Source organism: Benincasa hispida, chromosome 11 (assembly GCF_027475165.1).
Source record: "Benincasa hispida cultivar pf3 chromosome 11, pf3_genome.v1.1, whole genome shotgun sequence".
NCBI classification, from domain to species: Eukaryota; Viridiplantae; Streptophyta; class Magnoliopsida; order Cucurbitales; family Cucurbitaceae; genus Benincasa; species Benincasa hispida.
In genome coordinates, this window is record NC_143488.1 from 14,421,752 (window position 1) to 14,448,994 (window position 27,243).

Below are 27,243 nucleotides of genomic sequence, written 5' to 3' on the forward strand. Positions count from 1 at the left end.
TCTCAAATTAGTGGCGAAATTACCAAATCATCAAATTTGGATCCAATTAAAGGTTAACATGTGTCCTAAATAGAAATTGAATACATAAGTTGGCAAATCCTGATGACATCGCTTGTTTTCATCATGATCATTGAATAGATAAAATTAATTCGGTCCAATTTGACATTATTATTTGGGCTAAAGTCAAATAGGGTCCATGAATGGTTTTAATTTGACCCAATATTAAATAAAATCTAAGTCCAATTTGTTATGCTAGGTCCATGGACAAACTGAGCCCAAGCCCATAAAACCCACCAGAGAATTCTATAAATAAAAGAGTTTTCTTCATTTTGGGGGGGTCGGGAATTCTTCATTCCAAAGAGCCTATAAAGAATCCTCTACATTCAAAAGACTCATTGACTCCTAAAGACCGAACTACTCCTTCAAGCTAAAGTTTTAAAGATACAAAGATTTTTTTAAGACTTCAACTTCAAGAACATCACGAGCACCGCTTCCCCAAGTCAAGCATACACATTCAACTAAGAAAGAATCAGAGGATCAAGCACTAGAAATCAAACCACATTGCATCAAACCAACACCAACACATGTTCAATTCCGCGAAACAAGTTTCTCCGAAAACCTCGTACAAACAACAGCAAACCGATCAACAATTTCTTTAATATGTGATAGATAATGAGTAATAGATTGACCATCTTTTCTAATTTTATAAAGTTTGGCCTTAAGACAAATAATTCTAGCAGTCATTTTAGAATCATACATACGACGAAGACACTCTCAAATTTCATGAGCAGATTGAGGAGAAACTATTTCACCCATTTTTTCTTCAGACAAAGATGAGTAAATCGAGGACACTAAGATCCTATTTAACTATTTCAGGTAAGTAAAGTCATCACTTACCTGAGTTTGATTTGCATCAAGAAATTGAGGAGGACAAAGAACTCTACCATCTAAGAATCCCTCAAGCCCATTGACGATAACAACATTGAGTAGTTGTGTCTTCTACAAAAGGTAATTAGTATCGTTCAATTTAATCGTCAGTGGCTGGGGAACAGGTGGGAGCATTACAGATCGTAGGAGAATATGTTGGATATGGAGGAGTAAAGAACAGGTGACCAAGAGGAGCCATTTGGGGATAAAATTGGAGGTTGAGGATAATTTTGGAAGTTGGAAAACTGAGGTTGGAAGAATTATGGTTGACGGAGCGGCACATTTGGAGGTCTAGCAGTATAGATAGGAGTCTACTGAAGAGAAGTAACCACTGGTGTTGAAAGAGGAGTAGATGTGTGGGATAGATTCACTCAGAAGACAAAGAGGAAAATTCTCCAGTCTCTATTAGAAGAAATAGAGAATAGTCTGGACTATGATACCACAAAGAATATAAAGGAGGAAATAAGAAATTATGAAATAGAATCAATATTCTCTACGTATTGAATGACAACAGTACCTACATATATAAAGAGGAAGAAGGATACACCTGCAAAGCCCATATGAGAAAACCAATAACAGACTAAAGAATAGGAAAATAAAAGAAATAAACCATCAAACATATAAAGAGAGTTAATACTCTATTATTGTTGTCCTTTCACTTTGAGATTTGTAGAACTTTGTGCTTACCATTTCAAAATATCAATTTAATCAACCAACTTTCAATAAATTTTAAATTTAATGTCTATTGTTATACGGTCCGATTTACCAAAAAGGTATTCTATAACTTACCAACTCTTTTACTGTAAATTTTGAAGAAATATTCCTATAAGAAAATAACTTTGAAAGATTAAATTTAAAGTCTATCTAAAATTGGATATTTGAAAGTTCATAGACTCAATAAATTTAAAAGTATAATAAAGTGAAAATGATATTTTAACTTATATAATTTATAATATATTAGATTAATTATACATTCCTAATGCCAAAATATGAATGGAGTGTATAACATAAAGAAATAATAGATGTTCAAGTTTTTATCTTTTTTAATCTAATTTTTATTTTAAATTTTAAAATTCAAAATCGAAATATTCTAACAACATAAAAATCTCTATTTTTAAAAAAATTCACCATTTGGATCACATAATCCAAAATCAATGTTAAAAAATACATCTCCCAAATGCATATTCGGTCAGATAAAATTTATTTTGGTAACAAAAGACAAATATTTAATGATCTCCATCCACTTAATTATCCGACATAAATATCAAAATACAAATGCAATTAATATTCATACCTATAAAATAATATTCGTCAAATACGCCATAAAAAGTATTAGAAATCATCGATCTTTAATGGGTTATAATGAATTTAAAAAGCTCTATAACCCAAAGATTGCATACATTAGACTGAAAAATGACACGTTTAAAGCCAGCTTGAGTAGCAATGGCCTTGAATTCATCGCGAGTTCTCTCCCTCCCTCCTAGAAGTTGAGTCATCATAAGCACATCGCCTTGTGCAACGGCTCTTGCTGCACTTGTGGTTTCAGGCACTGTTGGATGCACAGCGTCCACCACGATTACCTTTCCATCATCTGGGATTGCATCGTAGCAATTTTTCAACAACTTCACACACCGATCATCACTCCAATCATGAAGTATCCACTATAACCATAGATGTTCAAGTTAAGATTAAAAATTTTTGTTCAGTGATACGATATGATTCATCATCCTAAAATCGATTCAAATCTTAAATGCTTAGGACTAGCCTGACTATGTATGTGTGTTACAATTCACATCGTAGTTAAATATTCAATTTAATTAACTGTCCTCTCAAAAATACATAGTTATTACAACTAAACTCAATTTTATTTAGTACGATTGAAAGTGTGGTTCATTAAACCACATGTTTGGGAATGTACTTGTAATTGGATGGTTATATAATTTAAGAAATATGTATAATAACATGATAGATGATATATATAATCAAACAAATAATATGTGTGTGTATATAGTATATATGACACAAGAAAGTCAAGCAAAACTAACCTTCATAAGTATAGCATCTCCCTTTGGAACTTTCTCAAACATGTCTCCTCCAACATGTTCTACATCTGCCAAATCATAATCAAAATTTCCCATTGGAATTCCTTGAATCCTACACCTAATTAAAATTGGTATTTGATATATTTAATTAATTAAATCTTTTCCATCTCCATTTAGGGTTTAGAGAAGTGCACTATATACACTCTCTAACTCTATAGGCATAATTGACATATTCTATATTTTCTATAACATTCTCTCTAGTAATATTGTTCTCTCTTTGTCCCGTGGACGTAGCTAATACATTTTTAGTAAACCATGTAAATCAGTGTGTCGATCTTCTCTATTTCTTTTTACATTTTTTTGTATTCTTTAATTGTTGATTCCGTAACAAACTGGTATTAGAGCCTTGTTAGGATTTTTCGAAATTCTAAAATTGTTCGAAAATTAAAAATGTATGGCGTGAACGTAAAAAAACGAACAATTTATCAGGAGCGCAGTGCAGTTCGATTTTCAAGGACATATTCTACAAAATTGGTCATTGTCAAAGTTTCAACCGTTGGATCATGCTAAAATTTGGCTTGCCTATTGGGGACACACAAGGTCTCATTTTCAATGGTTGGATTGTCACTCTTGCTTTGATTTTATCCATAATTGCTGCTAAACAGAATATGTAAAACTACAGTGTAGTTTGGCTTTTTCAGGGAAAACTTTTACAAAGTTGCCAATTGAAGGAGTTTCATTTTGGATAGTTGGATCATCGTTTTAAGTTCTGGTTTTGTTCGTCATTCCTGTTGAACAAAATCTATAAAATTGTAGTGTAGTTTAGTTTTTCAAAGACAACTTTCACCAAATTATTAATTTCAGAAGTCTCAACTGTTGGAGCATACTGAATTTTGATCAGCCTATTAGGAATTCATTGGGACTTGTTTTGAACGGTTGGATCATCGTTTTGGACTCTAACGTTGTCCATCGTTTTGAGCACTGGTTTTTCCCATAGACATTGCTGAAAAAAATCTATAAAATTGCAATGTAGTTTGATTTTTCATTGACAACTTTCACAAAGTTATCGATTGTGGGAGTTTAAGCTGTTGAATCGTGCTGAATTTTTTTCAGCCTTTTGGGGACACATAGAGGCTTGTTTGAAATGGTTAAATCCTCGTCTTGAGATTTTATTCTTCGTTGCTACTGAACAAAATCTATAAAACTGCAGTGTAGTTCAGTTTTTCAGAGACAAATTTAATAAAGTTGTCGATTCTTAGAGTTTCAACCAATCAAGATCTACTGATTTGATACGGAAGTTTTCTCTTAAAAACTTAAGTTGTTCAACATTCTATCATTTTGAGTTTGAAGGAGAAGTCTAAGTATGTTTGCCAGTATATTTCTGTTGCATTTGGTATATCTGTGGATTTCTGATTCCATCCCAAATCTACTGATTTGATTCATATATTTTTGTTTGGAAACTCAAGTTGTTCGTCATTCTACCATCTTGAGTTCGAGGGAGAAGTCTTAGTACGTTTGGCAATATATTCATGTTGCATTTGGTACATCTATGATTTTTTTGTTTCCAATCTAGATCTGTTGATTTGTTTCGAAAGTTCTTTGTTTGCAAACTCAAGTTGTTTATCATTCTACAATCTTGAGTTTGATGGAGAAGTACGAGTACGTTTGGCAATAGTTTATGTTGCATTTGGTATATCTGTGGGTTTTCTGTTTCCATTCCAAATATGTTGATTTGATTCAGAAGTTTTTTTCTTTACAAACTCAAATTGTTTCTCATTCTACCACCTTGAGTTTGAGGGAGAAGTCTGAGTATGTTTGACAATATATTTATGTTACATTTGGTATATCTTTGGGTTTTCTATCTACAGTCTAGATCTGCTGATTTGATTCATGTTCTTTTCTTTGCAAACTCAAGTTGTTTGTCATTCGACCATCTTGAGTTTAAGAAAGAAGTCTAAATATGTTTGACAATATATTTATGTCGCATTTGGTACATTTGTGGGTGTTCTATTTTCAATCCAGATCTGCTGATTTTATTCAGAAGTTTTTTCTTTACAAACTCAAGTTGTTCATCATTCTACCACGTTGAGTTTAAGAAAGAAGTGTAAGTACATTTGGCAATATATTTATGTTGCATTTGGTACATCTATGAGGATTTCGTTTCTGGTCTAAATCTACTAATTTGATTTGAAATTCTTTTTCTTCACAAACTCGAGTTGTTCGTCATTCTACCACCTTGAGTTTGAGGTAGAAGTCTTAGTACGTTTGACAATATATTTATGTTACATTTGGTACATCTGTGGATTTTCTGTTTGCAGTCTAGATCTACTGATTTGATTTAGAAGTTTTTTTCTGAGCAAATTCAAGTTGTTCGTCATTCCACCACCTTGTGTTTGAGGGAGAAGTCTAAGTATGTTTGGCAATATATTTATGTTGCATTTGGTACATTTGTGGGTATTCTGTTTCCAATCCAAATCTGTTGATTTGATTCAAAAGTTTTTTCTTTGCAAACTCAAGTTTTTTGTCATTTTGTCATCTCGAGTTTGAGGGAGAAGTCTAAGTACGTTTGGCAATATATTTATGTTGCATTGGGTACATCTGTGGATTTTCTTTTTCGGTCAAGATCTGCTGTTTTGAGGCATAAAGGAGAAGTCTGAGTACATATGGCAAGATACATCTATTATATGTGAGAAATTTCAAGTCAATGTGAAGATTTGTTGGAATGTCTTGAATTCTAATTCGAATTGGTTTAGGAGATTTCAAGTCAAGATGGAGATTTGTTGGAATCCCTTGAATCCTACACTTAATTAGAATTAGTATTTGATATATTTAATTATTTAAATATTTCCTTCTCCACTTAGGGTTTAGAGAAGTGCACTATATAAACATTCTAACCCTATAAGTGTTGGCAGATTCTCTATTTTCGGTAACATTCTCTTTAATAATATTGTTTTCCCTCTGTCCCGTGAACATAGCTAACCCATTGTTAGTGAACCACATAAATCAATATATCAATCTTCTCTATTTCTTTTTATGCTCTTTTGTATTCTTTAATTATTGATTTCATAACACTAACATTCCCCCGCACTTGTAGGTTTGAAATATGTAGAAAAGCCAATCAAGTGAAAATGAATATTAATTGGGGATGCAGGGCTTAAACACAGGACATCCTTAACCACCTACCCTAATACCATCTTAAATCACTGATTGACCCAAAAACTTAAGTTTTGTATGTGAAAAGGTAAATCTAATTATATAATATTAACATTATGTCAAATTTACCTTCACCCACTAGCTTAATCTTTTGGGTCAATCAAATTTAACATGGTATCAAAACCGGTGGTCCAGAGAGGTCATTTGTTCGAGCCCCAACAATATTTCCTTCTCATTTAATGTCGATTTCCACTTGTTGAATCTTCTTTGTATTTCAATCCCACAAGTGAATAGGAGTATTAATGATATAATGTTAAATTTGTCCTCACATATTAGCTTAAACTTTTAGATCAATTGGTGATTTAAGATGGTATTAGAGCAAGTTGGCGTTCAGGATATCCTGTGTTCAAACCTCTGTAAGATTGTTCTAGTAGATAACAAAAAGAGTCAGTCCTACATAGAACTTACGTGTTATTAAATTTAACATCACTCAAGAAATCTCCATATCAACATTAATATATCTACTTTGATCTATAACGACAGTGAAAACATTGAAAAGTATAGAAGTTAGATTTATTAAAAATGTTGAAAGATCACGTACCGGGATAAGATGGGGCATTCTGAATGACATGTGGTAAGTCGAAATTGATGCCTTTGATTGAAGGGTATGTGGAAGTGATGATTTGAAGGCCTACACCAAGGCCACCGCCAACATCAACTAGTTGCTTGAGGTTTGCAAAGCCTTTGTAGGATTTGACAATTTTTTTCATGAACATGGTGGTGTGATTTCTCATTGCAGCATTGAAAGCTTGGTTAAATCTTGGATCTAAGCTAGAGTATTCAAAGGCATGAACTCCATGAGCCCTCTTGAAAGGAATTCCTCCTTCAATAACTGCATTCTTCAGCTCACTCCTGCATTTTTAATCTTGGAATTTAAGTCTTGGATTTGAAATTTTGATAAATCGTGTCCTTTTTTCTTAGCATTATAAAACTACATCAAGAGTACAAGATTTGGATAAAGCTAGTTATAGTTCTTACTTATCTCAGAAGTGCTTTTAAATTCGAGTCAAACTGAAGGTCTTATATTGGCAGGCAAAACAAAAAAATCAAGTGACAAGAAATTGTCTTTTTCGTAATAGTCTTATAGTTGTGTTTCTTACATTATCGATAGAATCTAATATCAGCGATAAAAACAATAAATGGTTACTAGTGGTAAGACCTATTTAAAGAAGTTGATAAAGAAATATAATTTTCAGGTATATTTCATCATTGATAGATATTGATAGAAGACGATCACTGACTATAATAAAAAAGTACTTATATCACTTTCTATCACTGATAATAGTGATGAAAGACTATTACTGACTATCAATTATAGAAGTATAAGTATATTCCTTTTGTTCACTGATAATAGTGGTGATAGAAGTTATCATCAACTATCAATGATAGAATGTTATCTCTTTCTATCACTCATGGACCAATAGAAGACTATCACTTTCTATCACTAATAGACACCGATAGAACTATCGTTGTGTATCAACAACCAGTATATAGTGATACCAGATTATTAGTGTCTATTAGCAATAAAAATATTTCAATTTCTATCACTAATAAACAGTGATAGAAGACTATCATATACTAACAATGTGATAGAAGACTATGACATACTATCAGTGTGATGGAAGTATTTCACTTTCTACGTACCACTGACAGACAATGAAAGAAAAGACTATCATTGACTATTAATGATATGAATATATCACTTTCTATCCGTGATAGACAATAATAGAAGTTTATCACTTTATATCACCAATAATACTGATAAGATTATCACTATCTATCATTAGTAGACTAATTTAAAGTAGTATGATTTTAAAAAGTTAACCAGAAATATAATTTTCATGCAAAAATTGAATTATATGCGGTCACCTTGATAATTAGAGGTCAAAGAGAACCAAAATCTGCACTATGCTAATAGACCCTAATAACATTATATAGAAGTATCACTGATAGAATTATAAGTATATGATTGTTTTATTTTTCTTTCTTTCTTTCTTTCTTTCTTTTTTTTTTTATATAGAAGTATGTCACTAATAAACTTTAATACAATTATATGTAAAATTTGATTACTATTAGTAATAGACATTGATAGAAGTATCTAGAAGTCTATCTATATTCTAATAGATCACGATAGAAGTGTATCAATAATAAGTATATATTCTAATAGATCACGATAGTAGTGAGGAAGAGGAAAAAAATGGTAATATTCAAGTGCATCTTAAAATGCATCTTTATACATCTTTTTTCATCACTCACTTAAAAAAAAATATTTCAGAAAAATGAATAAGAAGAATTTGTCACATAACAAATTATGATTAGACAATTTCGTGAAATGCACGAAAATAGATGCTATTCGAAATGCTATAAATATTTTTTTAGAAAAATGTTATAGATCGAAATTAAGAGAGGAGAAAGATAGGAAGACAAAAAATGCTTAAGTTATTTCAGATAAAATTTTTGGTTTTTAAGATTAGTTCCATTAAAAAAACATAGAAAAGAGAGAAAATAAAAGTAGAAATGGAAAAGAATACTAAAAATTAAATGTAAAGAAGAGAACAAACCAGCTACGAAGGAAGACGTTATCTTGAATCAAGGATAAATTAAAAGCCACAGAGACTCCATCTTCATTATGAACATAATACTTAGAAACCGGATTAAGGCTATAAAGTCTCTGCATTTTCCCATCTTCATCGAACCCCACAGAGCATCCCACAACCATGTGGCTAGCTAGAAGCCTCAACATCCGATCAATCATCGACGTCGCATCCGGGTTCGTATTTGTTATCTCCCCAGCTATCTGTTCCGCGGAGAGCTCTGCCCCATCCCCAGCCTTCGCCAAGATATCGAACACGCCGAGCTCGAACACTGCTTGGAGCGTCATCGGTAGCACCGTTAGAGTAACCAGCTGTGCAGCGTAAGCATAATGTTGTTGTTCTTTGGCGGCAGCGTTGGATGGGGAAGGAAGGGTTGTTTGCTCCGCCATTGAATCCATTTCTTGCTTGAGCTGATATGTGTAGAAGAGGGAATAATTTGAGGCTGCTGCAACTAACTCTTTTGATGCGTGGTTGATAATCTCGTGCACAACCCAATTTAAAGTTAAATTGTCACATGATAATTGTCTTTTTAAATGATTAAAAAAATCTTTTTTTTAAAAAAGAATAATGAATCTGGGATTAATTACAACTTAGGCTGTAATTAATCATTCTTCGATAATATATAGAAATGTTGTGATTTATTATTATTATTAAAAAAAATACTTAGATATATTCTAGGTTATCTCACTAAATTGTCCAATCAATTTGTTATATGATAAATTTTTATTATTTCTTTTTTAATATATTTTATTTTATTTTATTTGCGTGGGAATGATTAAAAGGCAGATGCATGAAGACAGATCTCTTATTATTATTTATGCCTCGATCAAATAAAAGGGTTGTTGTAATAAAAATAAATTAAAAAATTGTTTCAGGGGCATGGTGCCACAGAGGGAGTTCAGAGCATATGTGGTGTTTTTTTTTTATTTTATATATCATCTTTGAAAATAAAATATTCTTAAAAAAAAAGTTGCTATTCGAGAGTCATTTGTAGAGGTGTTCATGGGTTGGATTGAAAGACGTTTTAGATTCAATCCAATTATTCGGGTTGTAAATTTCTTCAAGCCAAATAATCCTTATTAAGAAATGAACCCAACCCAACCATAAAATATTTGGGTTGGGTTAATTTGGGTTAATTTGATCATTTATTTAAAATTTTGTTCTAAAAGGAAGAAAAATGTAAATATGTAAAAATCGAAGAAAAATGTAAATATGTAAAAATTTAACTTAATTATTTTCATATATTGAATTAAAATTAACAACTCAATTTCAATTTATATAATGAAAATTTTCTTTTTAAGGTAGAAAGAAACTATTTTTTAGAGCTGTTAAAGAATAAATTATTCAAAAATATTGGAATTAAATAAAATTAAAATCAATATATGTATAAATAATTGTGTTATAAGTAATAAAAAATGTATTTTAAAGTTAATAATAAATTTGGATTGGTTTGAGTTATTTAGGTGAAGCCGTGAACCAACCCAAACCAACCGAATAAAATTTTTATTTATTTGAACTCAATCCAACTCAAATGAGTTGATAACCAACCCAAACCGCATGGTTGGATTTGGGTTGATCGATTTTTTCGGATCATCGGGTTTTTTGAACACCCCCTAATCATTTGTTTATGGGGGAAATGTTTACACTTTACAATATCTATTTAAAAACACCAAATTCCATCTTGGGTTCAAACAGCTATAAAAAAAATTACTTTGAAAAAAGAATATAAAGCAATGTATTATTTTATCTCTCATTCGTCCAATATTTGAAGTTACAATCCCCTAAAATAAATTGAAAGTTAGTTATTTATTTGACTATATTAGAATATTTTCAAAAATTTAGGAAAAGTTTTTCAAGTCAAGAATAAGAGAGAATATAACACCATTTCTAAAATACTTTATAGGATACTTTTTAAAAAAAGAAAGTTTTTTAATTAAATTTTCATTTTTCCTTAGAGTTAGTTTGGGATTCTTTCAAATTATGATCACTCACCTAAATATCTAAAAAAATCTACACTCAAATATTTCTAAAATTCTAGGAAAAGATCTTAAATAATCACTTGTGGAAAACAATCTAAAAACTTCTGAAACAATACTTGGGTTACAAAAATAATAAAAAAAATAAAACGGAGCAATTTTGAAGATTTAAAAGAAAATATGCAATAATAAGTATTAAAAATTTTAGAAATATCGAAGAGAAAAAGAACATCATTTTCATAAAAAAAAAATAAATAATAATGTTATTTGAAGAAAAATCATGATAATAACATAATAATCGATAAAATAAACACAAAAAACAATATTTACAATTATATTAAACTTTTATAAAAATATATTGAAAAACTCTATAAAAAAAATCACTTATTATTATTCCAAGTAAACTAAAATATTATTCCAAAATATTTCTAAATTTTATTGTTAAAAATTTGGTTGCTATAAAATGTAGATACATTTTTATTAGTAAAATTTAGAATGTATTCTGTAATTAAATATAAGCCAAGATAACAAAGTAAAAGAATAATCTACTATAGGGTTATGGGAGAAACTTTTTATTTTCCCTTTTACCCCTTTTGGTTGGTTATATTAGGTAATTTAATTTATAAAAAACTAAGTAATTAATTAATTTCAAATATTTTATTCATATTTTGTTTTTAAATTTACATAATAGATTTATAAAAGTTAAATAATTAATAAATTTAAAAACTTTTTTATTATATTTTTCTATGGAAAATTTTCACAAATAAAAAAATGAATTTATCTCTAATTTAAAATTAAATAAAAGAAAAAAATGAAAAACATACAAATTTGATACTATCTTTTGCATTCATACGTTTAAATAAATCCATTCAATTTTATCCTTATCTTTTTGGGAATCATACATAAAAGAAAATAATTTTAAAAAATCAAATTTTTTCTCTAATTTATATCTATTTCGCATTAAATAAATATTATTTTTAAAAAAATATCACATTTTATCTCTAACTAATATCTATTTCACCTTAAATAAAAGGAGTAACAACATTAAGGAGTAACAAGATTAAAACTCTAGTTTCGATCAGGTATCTCTTCTCTTTTTTTTCTTTTTTTTTTATTTAGGTTTTAATTGTGTTAACCTACTCTTCCTAATTCTCAATGGATTTTTTTTTTTGTAGAATATATTTTTAAATATTTTAATCATTATTGTCATTATTTTCCTTTATTTTTAAACATTCTAAATTTTTTCAGCTACTATGCATTTTTACTTCATATATATTAGAAATTGATTTTTATTACTAATAAAATTGATTAGTTTTTATTTTAAAAATTTCTGATTGTAAATACAAATATTATTATTAGTTTGTTTATTCTCTTACTATCAAAATTTTAAACTAATAGACCAAAATTTTAATTTGAAAATTTAAAAAAAAATAAAATAAAAGATATACTAATTCAAATTTGTTTTGAGTGAGATGAATATTTTTTTAAAAGAAAAAACGATTATCAAGTATGACCCTTATTTTAACTTATATAATGTACATTTTATTTTGGAGTAACTTATATATGTATATTTTATTTTAAATGTTACGAAGCACGTGTAATGCATGTAGTTTTTTTTGACTTATCATATCATTTTAGTTTCTATACTTTTCAAATGTTCATTTTGGTTCATATTACTTTTAGGAACCATTTGGTTTAAGGTTTTATTGATGTCAAGAATAAAAAAATGTCTGCAAATCAAGAGTGAATACTGTGTCTAATTGTGCATGAAAAATGCTATTAGAATTTTATGGACAAAAGTTATGTTTGTATAATAGATTAATTAATTAAACAATAAATATCATTCAATATATTAATAAAAATAAATTAATTAAAAATTAAAAATTAATTTAATGATAAATATTTGAAAATGGATTAATTTATAATTAAATTTAACCAATTAATAGATTTAATAGTATCATATTAATTATAATATAATTCCTAATTATTTTTAATTAATTAAGTTAAATGTATTTTAATAAACAATTTATTATATAAAAAATGGTACTAGTAAGTGACAGAATGAAATACCTTATGTACATCTTCAACTTCATTTTATTTTCCTATAGGGAATCATGAAAGCAATGAAGTAAGTAAGTCTCCATTTACCCAGCGGGGCTAGCAACATTTACCACATTCCCCCGTCCTTTCTTTCTCTTGGTCCCTAGATAAAAATGTGATATGTTAATGAAAAATATTAATAAATAATACTAAAAAAAATTTATAAATATGATATGTTAAAATGAATGAAGTAAAAAAAAATAGTCATAATAAATAATTAACTTATTTTAAACAATTAATAATGATAATATGTTCACAATGAATGATTAAATTAAAATTAATCTTAATAAATAACTTGTTTGATTAAAAATAACAATAAGTAATCAATTATTATTATTGAAGAATGAATTTTTGTACTAACTAAACTTAATTAATTCTAGTTTTTAATTGAATATATTTTAATAGATTATTATTAATTTATTAAAATAAATATTTATATTAATTTTGTTAAATTAATATTAATTAGCTTTATTCAAAATTAAATTATATGTAAAATGAAAAGCAAAAAAAGAGGGGTATAAAGAAAAATTCACATTTTTAGAAAGGAAAAGAAAACTCGTGGGAAAAGAGGAGATAAAGTGTTAGAAAATTGTGAAATAAATATATATTTTGCATGTCTATGTCAATTTTTATCCAAATAATCCTCTAACGAAACTTTTGTTCATTTTGAAAATAGGAGGAAGGAGAAAGAGAAAGATGAGAGCAGAGGGAAAGGTTAAAAACATTTTTTCTCCAATTTTACTTGCCATTTTAGCCATCAAGTGGCAACTATTTTTTTAAAAAAATTCAATATATTTTTTTAGAAAATTGACCTTCTAAACTTATTTTTAAAAATTTATAGATTAAAATGATCAATTTAAAATATCAGTGATCAAATGTACTTATATTTTTCAAAATTATTCCAGAACGAAAAGAGTATTGTTGAATGAGAAATTTTGGACCAATCAAAAGTCACCACGTCGTTTGCTAAATTAACGACGAATTTCTAAATCATTGACTTTGGGTCCTTAAAAGTTGACACATGTCCCAAATTGAATTGAAGACAAGTTTCGATGACGTCACGCGGATGAATCAGATGAGATTAAATTGCTCCAATTTGATATTACTATATGGGCTTAAAGCCCAAACTACAAAAAAGTTGAATTGGACCCAAATTCCAGATCAGACCCAAAACCAACTAATTGGGCCCAAGGGTCAGGCCCATGGACCAACCAAGCCTACAAAGCCCACCTGAGAACTCTATAAATAGAGAAGTTCTTTCATTTGTAAGGACATTTTCTACACTCAGAAGACCCAAAGAGAATTCACTAACAAGCAGAAGACTCCCAAGACTCCTGAAGCTGCACTCCTATAAGGCAAAAGACCTTTGAAGACACAAATACTCTTCCAAGACTTCTACTTCAAGCTTCCAAGACTTCTGAAGTTGTACTCCTATAAGACAGAAGACCTTTGAAGACACAAATACTCTTCCAAGACTTTTACTTCAAGCTTCCAAGACTCCTGAAGCTACATTCCTATAAAGCAAAAGATCTTTGAAGACACAAATACTCTTCCAAGACTTCTACTTAAAGCTTCCAAGACTTCTGAAGCTGCACTCCTATAAGGCAGAAGACCTTTGAAGATTCAAATACTCTTCCAAGACTTCTACTTCAAGCTTCCAAGACTCTTGAAGCTACACTCTTATAAGGCAGAAGATCATTGAAGACACAAATACTCTTCTAAGACTTCTACTTCAAGCTTCCAAGACTTCTGAAGCTACACTCTTATTAGGCAGAAGACCATTGAAGACACAAATACTCTTCCAAGACTTCTACTTTAAGCTTCTAAGACTTCTGAAGCTGCACTCCTATAAGGCAGAAAACCTTTGAAGATACAAATACTCTTCCAAGACTTCTACTTCAAGCTTCTAAGACTCCTGAAGCTGTACTCCTATAAGGCAAAAGACCTTTAAAGATACAAATACTCTTCCAAGACTTCTACTTCAAGCTTCCAAGACTCATGAAGCTGCACTCTTATAAGGCAGAAGACCTTTGAAGATACAAATACTCTTCCAAGACTTCTACTTCAAGCTTCCAAGACTTCTGAAGCTGCACTCCTATAAGGCAGAAGACCTTTGAAGACACAAATACTCTTCCAAGACTTCTACTCCAAGCTTCCAAGACTTTTACAAAAACGAATTCGGTTCAATTCAATTGTTTAGTTGGTTCAACTATTCCAACTATTTCTTCATCAGTTCTCATGCAATTTTATTTTTTATGAATCTTTCTTCAACACAATTGCAAATTATATTACAATAAATTTCTTAATTATCCTACAATTAAGGGCAAGTGCAAGTATTACCACAAAAGAGGTCATATTTTGAAATTTTTTTCTAGTCCACCACCCAACCTCTTAGTAGATCCACCAACCCAAGAAAATTACCTAAAGTTGGTCCACTATTTATTGTTTGTTGTTGCCTCCACCTCTAATATCCCTTTTCTGTTGGTGTTGATGCCCTAAATCTCGTGGGTCCTATAGTTTTTAATTGTAATTTACAAACAATATATTTATCTAATAAAATCTGAGGCATTTTATTTTATATTTAGTAGAATTAACCCACAAAACCAATAAATTAAGGTCCAAAGTTATCTTCTGTAACATAAACATGCATGTGGAGACATACAGGTCGATCATGTTTAAAAGATAACCTAAATGGTTTGTAGTAGATGAATAAGGCTGGGTACTTTATTCTGGTGACACTAAAAATACGGCCCGCTTTGTAGATGTTACAACCATTATAAATTGCTACAAATAATATGATCCTGATCAATCATATGGAGACATAAAAGCAATGGTGTTCTATACAGAGAGTATGTATAAGACCGAACCACGAAATGACTAGTCTTACTATATAAACCATTGATAGAAGAGACCTACATTTCATCAGGATGATCATAGGTGACTTGACCCGACCTGAATGAGTTATGAACTCGTCTAAGACAGTCCTTTGATCTACATGGGTGAGAGTGGTTAGTATCGTCGACTCAATATACCTACCATTTTAGGGATTCGTCTAATTGGGGAGTAGGGAATGCAGTTACACAAGAAAGAATTCACTTCCTCTATGTAGTTAAAGTAAGTAGTGAAATTGCTCCCTTAAGAACTGGTTCCGAAGCTTGAACAATGTGGCGCCACACCCTCTCCTGGGTTGAGAGAAGTTTGGTCATATTTGGATTATGACTTATTGTTCATTAGAGAGATCATTGGTACTTAAAGAGTTAGATGTAACTGAAGGAACTCTTAACGAAGAGCATCCATGAGCACGTTCAGATCTTTCCGATTTCATTGTGACCGAAATTACCACACACACATTCTATCAAACAATTATGCAAATAACACTAATTAACGGCATACTTCGAACAATAAAAACAAAATAAAGAGTTCGCATAAAAATTGAAGACCCTCTTCAAGCGTTGAACTTTGTCACAGCGGAATAATCTCTACACGTACATTATCGCCCAGTAAACAAGTCGGTTGCAACAGTACGATCGTCTACACGAATGGCAGCAACACAAATAAGTGACCAGTAGCAGGGACGACACCATCAAATGGAGCCCTAGGTATTCTCAGAGTGAAAATCCAAAGTGTGGTCTTTGGTGAATTTTATAGAGGTTAGAGAAAGAAAAAATCATGTAGACAATAAGACAGGGGGAGAGAAAATGAGCTATCGTATAACTATGTGCTTATCATTTAGAAGAATCTACACGATCGTGTAGGTTTTACTAAGCGATTGTTTAGTAAATAGTAGACGATCCTTTAGAAAATGCGTCACACTATGTGGTCATTAAGGAAAGCTAAACGATCATTTAAGGACAAGCGTGCGGTCATTTAGACGATAAAACTATATCGTATAGGCTCTCGACTATGCGATTATTTATGTTTTCATACTGATTGCCAATTTTTAGAACTTTTGCAAAATGAAACCAATTTTCATTTTATTCTTCGGTTACAATAACCGACTTTATATTTTCCCACTAACACACGTCCAAGAGAAGGTTTAGGCCAATTATCATATAATTAACCAATGTAATAATTAATGAATATAATCATATTATATTCTTACCCTGTAGTTTGATAACACATATCTACTATAGTAATTTCTCCTCCACATGATATAAATCATATTTCTATCTAAATTCCTCCAAAATAATATATCTCATACATTTAGTCAATTATATCACATATAATCAACCATTTCAATTATATCATATATAATCGAACTCTCTCTTGTCAATTTGAATATTTCAAACTGACCCAAACACTGATTCTCGATTTTATCCAAGCTACCTAGGTGACCTTATAGACCTGTGCTCGAAGCTCCAATGGTACGTGAATAGCTGACAAAATTCTTTAGCCACGAGATCCACCATCCGTTAACTGTCAGAGATTCCATTAAAGACCAACAGCTGAACTCTTCTTACCATAGATATATTTTTGTATCCATTGGATATAACCAATCATGAGTACAATGACCCTTCACACATGCTCGTAAGTACAGCTGGGCTAATTTACCGTTTTGCCCCTGTAGTTATATCTCACCCCTTAACTACCACTGATTCCTCTAATGAACAATACAACGTAGCCCAACTATGTGTGAACACCTCTCAGACCAAGAGAATGTGTGTAGCGCCACATTGTTCAAGCCTTGGAATCAGCCTTTAAGGGAGCTATCTATCTACTTACCCCTACTTCGGGGAAGGAATGAATTTCATCTTGTGTAGCTGAGTTCCCAGCTCCCAAATTAGACGAATCCCCAAAATGGTCGGTTTGAATCGATGATCTGGACACTCACACCCATACAAATCAAAGGATCGCCCTCAATGACAGGAGTTCCCAACTCACTCAGGATTGAGGTCATGTTACCTATAGTCATCCTAGTAAAATGAAGTCTCTATCATAAACAGTGTTATATAACGAGACATTAATACTTTATGGTCAGGTCTTATACAAACTCTTTATATAGGATGCTCCCGCTTTCATGTCCCCTACACGAATGATCAGGATTAGACCATCTGTGACAAGTCACAATACTTGTGACCATTCCACAAAGCGGGTCGCATCCGTAGTGTTATCAGGACAAGGTTTCCTTCCTATATCCATATACTACAAACCATTTTGGTTATCACTCAAGACATGATCCACTTATATGTCACCACATACATGTTTAAGTAACATACAGATAACCCAGTGATTTTATATTTATTGGTTTTTGGTAAAGCAAATAAAACATGTAACTGAGCAAAATAAAGATGTGAAGTAAATATCATATATTATACAACACAAGCGTTCATACAATCTGTTTACAAACTACAGGACACAAGGATTTAGGACATCAACCCTAACAGTAACTACATGGGCAAAATGGTAATTTTGGCTCAGTTGTACTTATGAGCAATTTGTAAAGGGTAAATGCACCGTTGATTGGTTATATCTAATGAACATGGAAATATATATGTAATGCGAAGAGTGCAGTTGTCAGTTTTAATGGCGTGACCGCAAGTTAATGGAAGTTGGATAATTTAATTAAAGAGTTTAATTAATTATCTAAGTACCATTGGAGCTTCAATCTATAGGTCTAGAAGGTCCCCTTGGTACCTCAACTGGGATGATTGAGAATTAAATTAATTTTAAGTTAATTTGAATTGTTAAAATGAAGTAAGAGAATTAACTATATATTATATAATTAGTATAATGTATTTGATACATAATAATATAAAATTTTTTTGAGAGGAATAAATATTTTAACATGATTCAAATATTAAATAAGTGAATTAGTTTCATGTAAAAGCTATAGGTTAATTAAATATGACTTTGATTTATATAAATACTATAGGTTTAATGAGATACTTACAAAGTATAGATTATATTATATCTGATATAATATAAACTATAAGTTATATGTTATATTAAATATTACTAATATAACATATAGTATAATATATGTATTATATAGTAAGGTGGTTATTATATAATTATATATTAGTAATTAAATTAAAATTGATTTTAATTCAATTATATTTAAATTTTGAATTTAAATTAAAGGAGGGAGTTATGCATAACTCCCTCACCTTAATTCTCTCAATGAAAAATCGTGGAAGCATGTGATGGTTGGTTAATCATCTTCTTCCCCTCGCTTCTGACAAAGAGATGAGATAGAAAGAGTTTTTCACTTGAAAAATCATTTTCTCTAAAAAAAAGAAAATAGTTTCTCCTCTCACAAGTTTTTGTTCCTCTCCCAAATAAATCACAGAGCCCAGAGTCCATAACTTTTGTGAATTCTCATCCCAAAGGAGAATACGAAGGTTGTCCAATTTGGGGGTTTAAAGTGTTCGTGTGTTGAAGAATTTTGGAGAGGAATTTAGTGAAGAAATTTGTTGTGTCTTCAAGGGTATGCTTTTCTAAATCCTATTTCATCTTTTCTTGAGTTAAAGCATGATGTAATTATTAATGCATAATTATTAAAATCAATTTTGGGCCATGATCACAATTCCATTGCGGTTTTCTCAAACCTTCATTTTCTTGTTAAGTTTCCAAACAGTAACTATTAGATTTTATTTATATTTAATATTATAATTAATGTGTCCCATGTACATTATCTGTTATTTTATCTTTTAAGGTTATTGTTTTATTGGGCCAATTAAATTAAAAATAATTTCCTAATTAGAATCCTTATGAAAGGTGTCTATATAAGGATAAAAGCATATGAATTGGTCATCTCTCTACCTTATTAAGTAGTTGTCTTTTCTCTCTGTCAAGAAATCTAATTAAGTTCTAAAGGAAGGAAGGCCAAGAGAAAGAAATGCAATATCTTACTAACTATTATCATGGATTAGGGTAAGTTATTCTAACTCACATTATTGTGAAAAATCATCTATTTCGAAGATCTTGACTTTTATTATTTTATACAATATTACGGTTTTCTATTATAATCATACATGTTAAAATTTACACATGGTATTAGGGCCAGAGTTTTAGAACAGATGGTTTTCCATTGATGATTTATTATATATCTTTTATGTATCTGCTGAAAATTATGTTTTAATTCAAGATGAAAAAGAATAATATATATTAATTCTACTGCAACATGTGTGCATGCGTGCGTGCATTATGTGCATTCGTGTGCACTGGTGATATCGATAATGCAAATTTCTTAATTGGATTAATCCTATATTTATTTGTGCAATTGAAGTGATAAATTACTTGTGATTGTTTTATTATGATGTCTATGTTATGAATTGGGTAACTAATATAAATAAATTGTATATTTCAGTAGTAATCAAAATGACGATAACTAGGCCTCATAGAAAAACACAATCAATACAATTCTAATCATCAATGACCTACAATTTGTCCTAGTTGAGGAATGTTCTCAAGTCCAACCAGCTAATGCCACCTAAAATGTTTGGGAGACATATGAGTGATGGATCCGGACAAATGAAAAGATCAGAACGTACATTTTGGTGAGCTTATCTAAGATCCTGGCTAAGAAGCATGAACCCATGTTCACTGCTTGTAAGATCATGGAGTCTTTGAAGGGAATATTTGGACAGTCATCCACCCAACTCAGGTATGATATGCTCAAATACATCTTCAATGCCCATTGCTAAAGAGCGCCTCTGTTCGAGAACATGTTCTGAACATGATGTTACACTTTAATGTGATGGAGATGAATGAGTCTATCATTGATGAAGCTAGTCAAGTTAGCTTCACTTTGGAAACTTTACCTAAAAGTTTCCTACAGTTCTATAGCAATGTTGTTATGAACAGAATTGACTACAACCTGACCACCTTACTTAACGAGCTATAAACATACCAATCCTTGATAAAAATCAAGGAATAAAACAGTGACGCAAAGCTTTCCTTGTATTCAAAGAAATTCTACAGAGGTTCGACATTTGGGTCTAAGTTTGTACCCGCTTTTTTTGACACCAAAAAGTGGAAGATGAAGGGAGGTCAGGGAAGGCTAACCCACCAACTGTTGCCCTAAGGGGCAAAAAAGCCAAGATTACAAAGGAAATATGTTTCTATTGCAACCAGCAGGGACATTGGAAGAGGAATTGTCCCAAATATTTAGCGGAGAAGAAGAAGGCCAAGCAAGGTAAATACGATTTACTTGTATTGGAATCTTACTTAGTAGAAAATGATGATTCTGCCTGGATAATAGATTCAGGCATCACTCACCACATTTGTTCTTCATTTCAAGGAATTAATTCCTGGCGGTAGGTGGCAACTAGTGAGATGATGATGTGTGTTAGAACTAGGCACGTCGTCTCAACAAAAGCAGTAGGAGGACACATGCTTACTTTACATAAATTTTATATTTTATGAAAATATATTTATAGTACATGATTGAAAAACAACTTAATTTCTGTACAATTTTTACTTGAAAAACAATATACTATATCTTTTTTTTGTAAATAAAGTGTTTATTTGCAGAAATGATATTGAGATTTATTTTGTTAAGCTAGACAATAATCTATATTTGCTAAGGCCATTAGCAACAAAGGCCCTAAAAACTATTGAACTGTTTAAAACTACGGTACTTCAGAATAAAAGACAAAATTTCTCCTAAAGAAAATGTTCATCTTTGGCACCTAAGGTTAGGACACATAAATCTCAATAGAATTCAGAGATTGATTAAGAATAGACTTCTAAGTGAGTTAAAAGAAAATTCTTTACCTATATGTGAATCATGCCTTGAAGGCAAAATGACTAAGAGTTCTTTTACTAAAAAATATCACATAGTCAAAGAGCCCCTATAACTTGTACACTCGGACCTCTGTGGTCCTATGAATGTTAAGGAAAAATAAGAGTTTGAATATTTCATTATCTTCACTGATGATTATTCAAGGTATGAATATGTTTATTTAATGTAACATAAGTCTGAAGCTCTTAAAAAGGTTAAGGAGTATAAGGCTGAAGTTGAAAATGCATTAATTAAAACGATTAAAACATTTTGATCTGATCGAGGTAGAGAGTATATAGATTTGAAATTCTAAGACTATTTGATAAAACATGGAATTATATCCTAACTCTCAGGATCTGATACATCTTAGAAGAGATGGTATGTCATAAAAGAGAAATCGAACCTTGTTGGATATGGTTTGGTCTATGATTTGTTACGCTTCCTTTCCTGACTAGTTTTGGAGTTATGCAGTACAAATTGTAGCCTATATTTTGAATTGTGTTCCATCCAAAAGTGTTATTGGAATACCTTTAGAGTTAAGAATGGTCGTAAAGGTAGTTTGTGCCATTTAAGGATCTGGGGTTTTCTGTTACATGTGCTTAAGGCTAATCCTAAGAAGTTGGAACCTCATTCATTTTGTGTATATTTATAGGTTATCCCAAAGGAACGAGAGATAGTTACTTCTACGATCCTAAAGATAATAAAGTAATTGTGGCAACAAACGACACATTTTTCAACGAAAACCATATAAGGGAGCATAAACCACAAAATAGGATTGTGCTAACTGAACATTTTAACGAAACAACTGAAACTTCAACAAGAGTTGTTGAAGAGCCAAGTACATCGAAAAGAGTTGTAAATATAGGTTCATCTAGTAGGTCACATCCATCGCAACTGTTGAAGGAGCCTCGACGTAGTAGGAGGGTTGCAAACCTGCCTATAGGTTATATGGGTTTAACAAAAACCTTAGTTGTCATATCTGATGGTGACGTTGAGGGTCCATTGTTTTACAAAAAATCAATGGAAGATGTTGATAAAGATGAATGGATCAAAGTTATCGATCTCAAAAGGAACACTATATACTTCAATTCGGTTTGAAATTTTGTAGATTGATGCGTTTTTAATATGTGATGAAATGAATGCTAAATATTGATTTATAATGCACTATTTTACCTAGTCGAACCCAAGTGTAATTTCAGCTAGAGTCCTGGTGAGTCCAGGGTCGAACTTAGCGATTGCTTTGTAAGTATGCGTAGAAAATTACTATTTTGATCCTATCGCGTCTAAATTAGTAATTGAGTTATGGGTTGCTTTATGCTATTCTAACGCTAAGGTTGGTTAAATGAAAAACGCGATGGAAAATACAATCTATGTGAGACATTCTGTGCGATGAGTGTTAAATTTTAATGGATAAAAGTAGGATTGAGAAGAATATTCATGAACATACCTAAGTAAATGCATAAATCAGGCGTTCAAGTAGATCACTTGAAATTATAACATACACCTTTCAGTGCACAGAGCCATAATATCCTATCTCTAAGATGCATGCGATGAGTGTTTATTACAAGAGATATTTCTTTATTTCTAAAGGAGCTCTCTTCTTGTTTTATGAAATCTAAACCCTTAGTTCTTCCAAACCTAGGTTAAATCTATTCGGAATAATCATTCGATTTGTTCAGGTATTCAATAAGCATGCATAAAACAAGTTGAACGCATAACTTTGTGTTTTTACTTGGTTCATGTTAACTAAATGCTTCTCAACCCATAGCTCATGATGACAATAAAAAAGATGGATAATGATGAGATAAATATGCATTCATATTGGTAAAAGATGTTTCTCAACATTACACAATACAAATATAAATAAGATAAATGAAAAATAGAGAAAGAAGGTCAAGTTGTGGTATACAATCTCTTGCTTCCTCTAACTTTTGAACGACTGCTTCGCTTAGATTGTGTTGAAGACGATGCTCCTCTTCTGCTTCCAAGGAAAACCTAAGCTCTCACTTAAGGTTCACGAATGGTTCGAAAGAGAAGTAAGGATTTTCACAGAGTTTCTTCCAATGTCTTGGTTCTCTCCCTTTCCTCCCCTTTCTTTTCTCTCACTAATGATTGTGCTGATAAGACACATTAAATGTCATACCCTGATGCACCGTCTATTGTGTGTTAGAAATGAAGGATCCCATTGAAGGGAACCTTGAGCGAAAGCGGGATCGTCCCAATTTCCATTTTTCATAAGATGAATTTTTTACAAAAAAAAAAAAAAAAAAAAAATTATGCATGTACATAAAATACAGCATGCTTAAAAAAAATAAAAGGTTTTAGAAACTCTTAACTTTGAAGATAGATCTTCAAGAATCTCTCAAACTAGAAACGGGTACTACCACGATGGCAACCTTGGTATTCTCAATTAGAGAACCCAGGAGTGGTGGGTTCTGACTATTTTGGAATGAGAGAAGGAATTGAGAGAGAGAGGAAGAACTGTGATTGTTCTCTGAGAAAAAATTCTCATATACAGAACATTTTTGTCTCTTTTTTAATGAAGAATGAGACTCTCTCCTTTCAAAATTCAAATATCATCAACCACCCATGAGAGAAATAAGAAGAGAGGGAGCTAATTCAAATAAATTAATTTTAATAAATAAAATAATAAAATCAATTTATTAGAAACATATATATATAATAACTAACTTATCATATAATATATATAACGTATAACCCATAGTTTTAATATTATATCATATACAATATAATCTATAGTTTCTTTTCTCTCTAATATGATATTTAGTATAAATTACATTTATATTAAATTTAACACTTATGAATCTAATTCATATAGTTAATACTAGAATCTTATTCAAATATTTATTTCCTCTCACAAATGCTATAATGTATCAAATACATTATAATAATTATATCATATATAATTAAGATAATTTAATTATATCATATATATAATTAAATCCCTTTATTAATTTGAACAATTCAAATTAATCCAAAAACTTATTCTCATTTAATCCTATTGAGCTACCAAGGGGACTTCATGGACCTGTAGCTTGAATCTCCAACGGTATATGAATAATTAAATTATTCACCATCCGTTAACTATTGAACACTTCACTAAAGACCTACAAATGTACTATTCACACTACAGATATTTTTTTGTGTCCATTGGATATAACCAATCAACAGTATGATGACCCTTCACAAATTGCTCGTAAGTACAGCTGGGCCAAAAATACTATTTTGCCCCTGTAGTTATTTCTACTCCTTAAGTATCACTGATTCCTCTAGTAAACAATAAATCATAGTCCAACTATGACTAAATCACTCTCGAGCTAGGTAAAAGTGTGGCGCCACATTGTTCAAGTCCTATCATCAGCCTTTAAGAGAGCAATTTATGGGGAGGAGTGAATCCCTTCTTGTGTAATTGTGTTCCCAGCTCCCCAATTAGATGAGTCCTCAAAATGGTAGGCTTATTGAGTCGACGATCTGGCCACTCTCACCCATACAAATCAAAGGACCGCCCTCATAGGCAGGAGTTCACAACTCACTCAAGATTTAAGTCATGTTACCTATGGTCATCCTAGTGAAATGTAAGTCTCTATTATGAACGACATTATTTAATGAGACTAAGCATTTCGTCTGGTCTTATACAAACTCCTTTGTATAGAATATCCTTACTCACATGTCTATACATGAATGATCAGGATCAGATCATTTGTAGCACTTTACAACAATTGTAACACCTAGAAAGCAGGCCATACTCGTAGTGTCACTAGGATAAGGTACTCAGCCTCATCCATCTACTACAGACTATTTAGGTTATCATTTAAACATGAGCCACCCATATGTCTCTACATACATGTTTAAACTACAAGTTAACCTTTGATGTTAGTTTAATGGTTTGTGGTTAATGCAACTAAAATATGGAATAAATTATCATATATTTTATTTTAAAAAAACAACAATTTTTTTCAAAACATACAAACTATAGGACCCTATGAGATTTAGGGCAACAACCCCAACAAAAAGTTCATTGGTTCTACCGTGAAGCTTTCTTATCAGCTACTAACTTTTTTTTTATTTGACTTCTGTCACTCATGTCATTTCACTTTCCATGGCAAGAATCTACTGAATTGGTTTACTACGTGATCTCATTTTTGCATAATTAAGACTTTCCATGTGATCGCAAAAATAGACTTTCTGCATGAAACAAAGCATAATTTATAACGTTTTGTAAGCAAATAGGCTTTATGAGTGTGTGATCGCATGTTGTTCTTATCTCTATGAATTTTTCATTAAGTTGTCGCATTTTCAGCGCTTTTTCCTAATTGTTTTCGATAAAAGAGATAGAAGAACTTGTATTTCTACAAGTTATCACATCCCTTAATTTAAAACGATGTTTGTCCTCAAGCATATATTTAGAAGCTTAATGAATCTCGATCGTTTTGACACATCACCTAGACCTCTCAAAGTGTTTTCAACTTAAAACTTTTTTGGACCAGACCTGACATCTACTATGCAGTGGGGATAGTCAAATATAGGATTAGATCTCTAGATTTTCGTTAAAACTATCCTCAAGTATCCTTGAAGAGCGAGGGATGCTCGTGTATGGGTCTGGGGATTTGATCCTTACAAGATACATAGACTCTTATTTTCAGACTGATAAGGATTCCAGGAAATCTACAAGATCAGCGTTCACTCCTAACAAATGGGTTGTAGTCTGGAGAAGCACCAAGTAAGGGTGCATTGCTAACTCTACAATGGAGGCAGAGTATGTAGCAGTTTGTGAAGCTGCCAAAAAAGTTGTCTAGCTTAGAAAGTTCTTAACTAATCTGAAAGTAGTTCAAGACATGTCAAAGTTCATCATCCTTTATTGTGATAATAGAAATGTTGTGGCTAATTCCAGGGAATCCAAAAGTCATAAGCATGGGAAGCACATAAAGTAGAAGTATCATCTAATATTGGATATTGTGCATCGAGGGGACATGATCGTCACGTAGATAGCTTCAGCACACAACATTACTGATCCATTTACAAAGGCCCTTTCACCTAGGTATTTGAGGGTCACCTATAGAGTATGGGACTACGAGACATGCCACATATAGTATAGAGCAAGTGAGAGATTTTGTACTGGGCGCGTATTGTATGCCTTAGTTTCTTGTTTTATGTGTACTTTTATATTAGTTTGACTTTTATGATAAACACCTCACTACTTTTTGGGCAAGTGGGAGATTTTTGGGGTTGATGTCCTAAATCTCTTGAGTCTTGTAGTTTGTAATTGTAATGTACAAACAATTTATTTATATAATAAAATCTGAGGAATTTTATTTGACATTTAGTAGTATTAACCTAGAAAACCAATAAGCTAAGATTCAAGGTTATCTTTTGTAACTTAAACATGTATGTGGAGATATACAGGTGGATCATGTTTAAGAGATAACCTAAACAGTCTGTAGTAGATGAATAAGGCTGGATACCTTATCTTGGTGACACTATGAATATAACGTGTTTTATAGATGTTACAATTGTTGTAAAGTGCGACAAATGATCTGGTCCTAATCATTCATGTGGAGACATAAGAGTGAGGGTGTTCTATACAAATAGTTTGTATAAGACTAGACCATGAAATGACTAGTCTAACTATATAACACCATTGATAG

The 27,243-nt window shown here is 31.2% G+C and overlaps 1 protein-coding gene across 1 annotated transcript; it reads right to left on the reverse strand.

Moving 5' to 3' along the window:
- Positions 1–2,150: 2,150 nt before the first annotated feature.
- Positions 2,151–9,263, reverse strand: LOC120091798 (cathecol O-methyltransferase 1-like). Its single transcript, XM_039049924.2, has 4 exons — positions 8,744–9,263; positions 6,724–7,034; positions 2,973–3,037; positions 2,151–2,588 (listed from the first exon to the last, which is right to left on the reverse strand). Exons 1-4 carry the CDS (start codon positions 9,172–9,174, stop codon positions 2,277–2,279), a joined length of 1,119 nt encoding a protein of 372 aa, XP_038905852.2. The 5' UTR covers positions 9,175–9,263; the 3' UTR covers positions 2,151–2,276.
- Between the last annotated feature and the right edge of the window lie 17,980 nt (positions 9,264–27,243).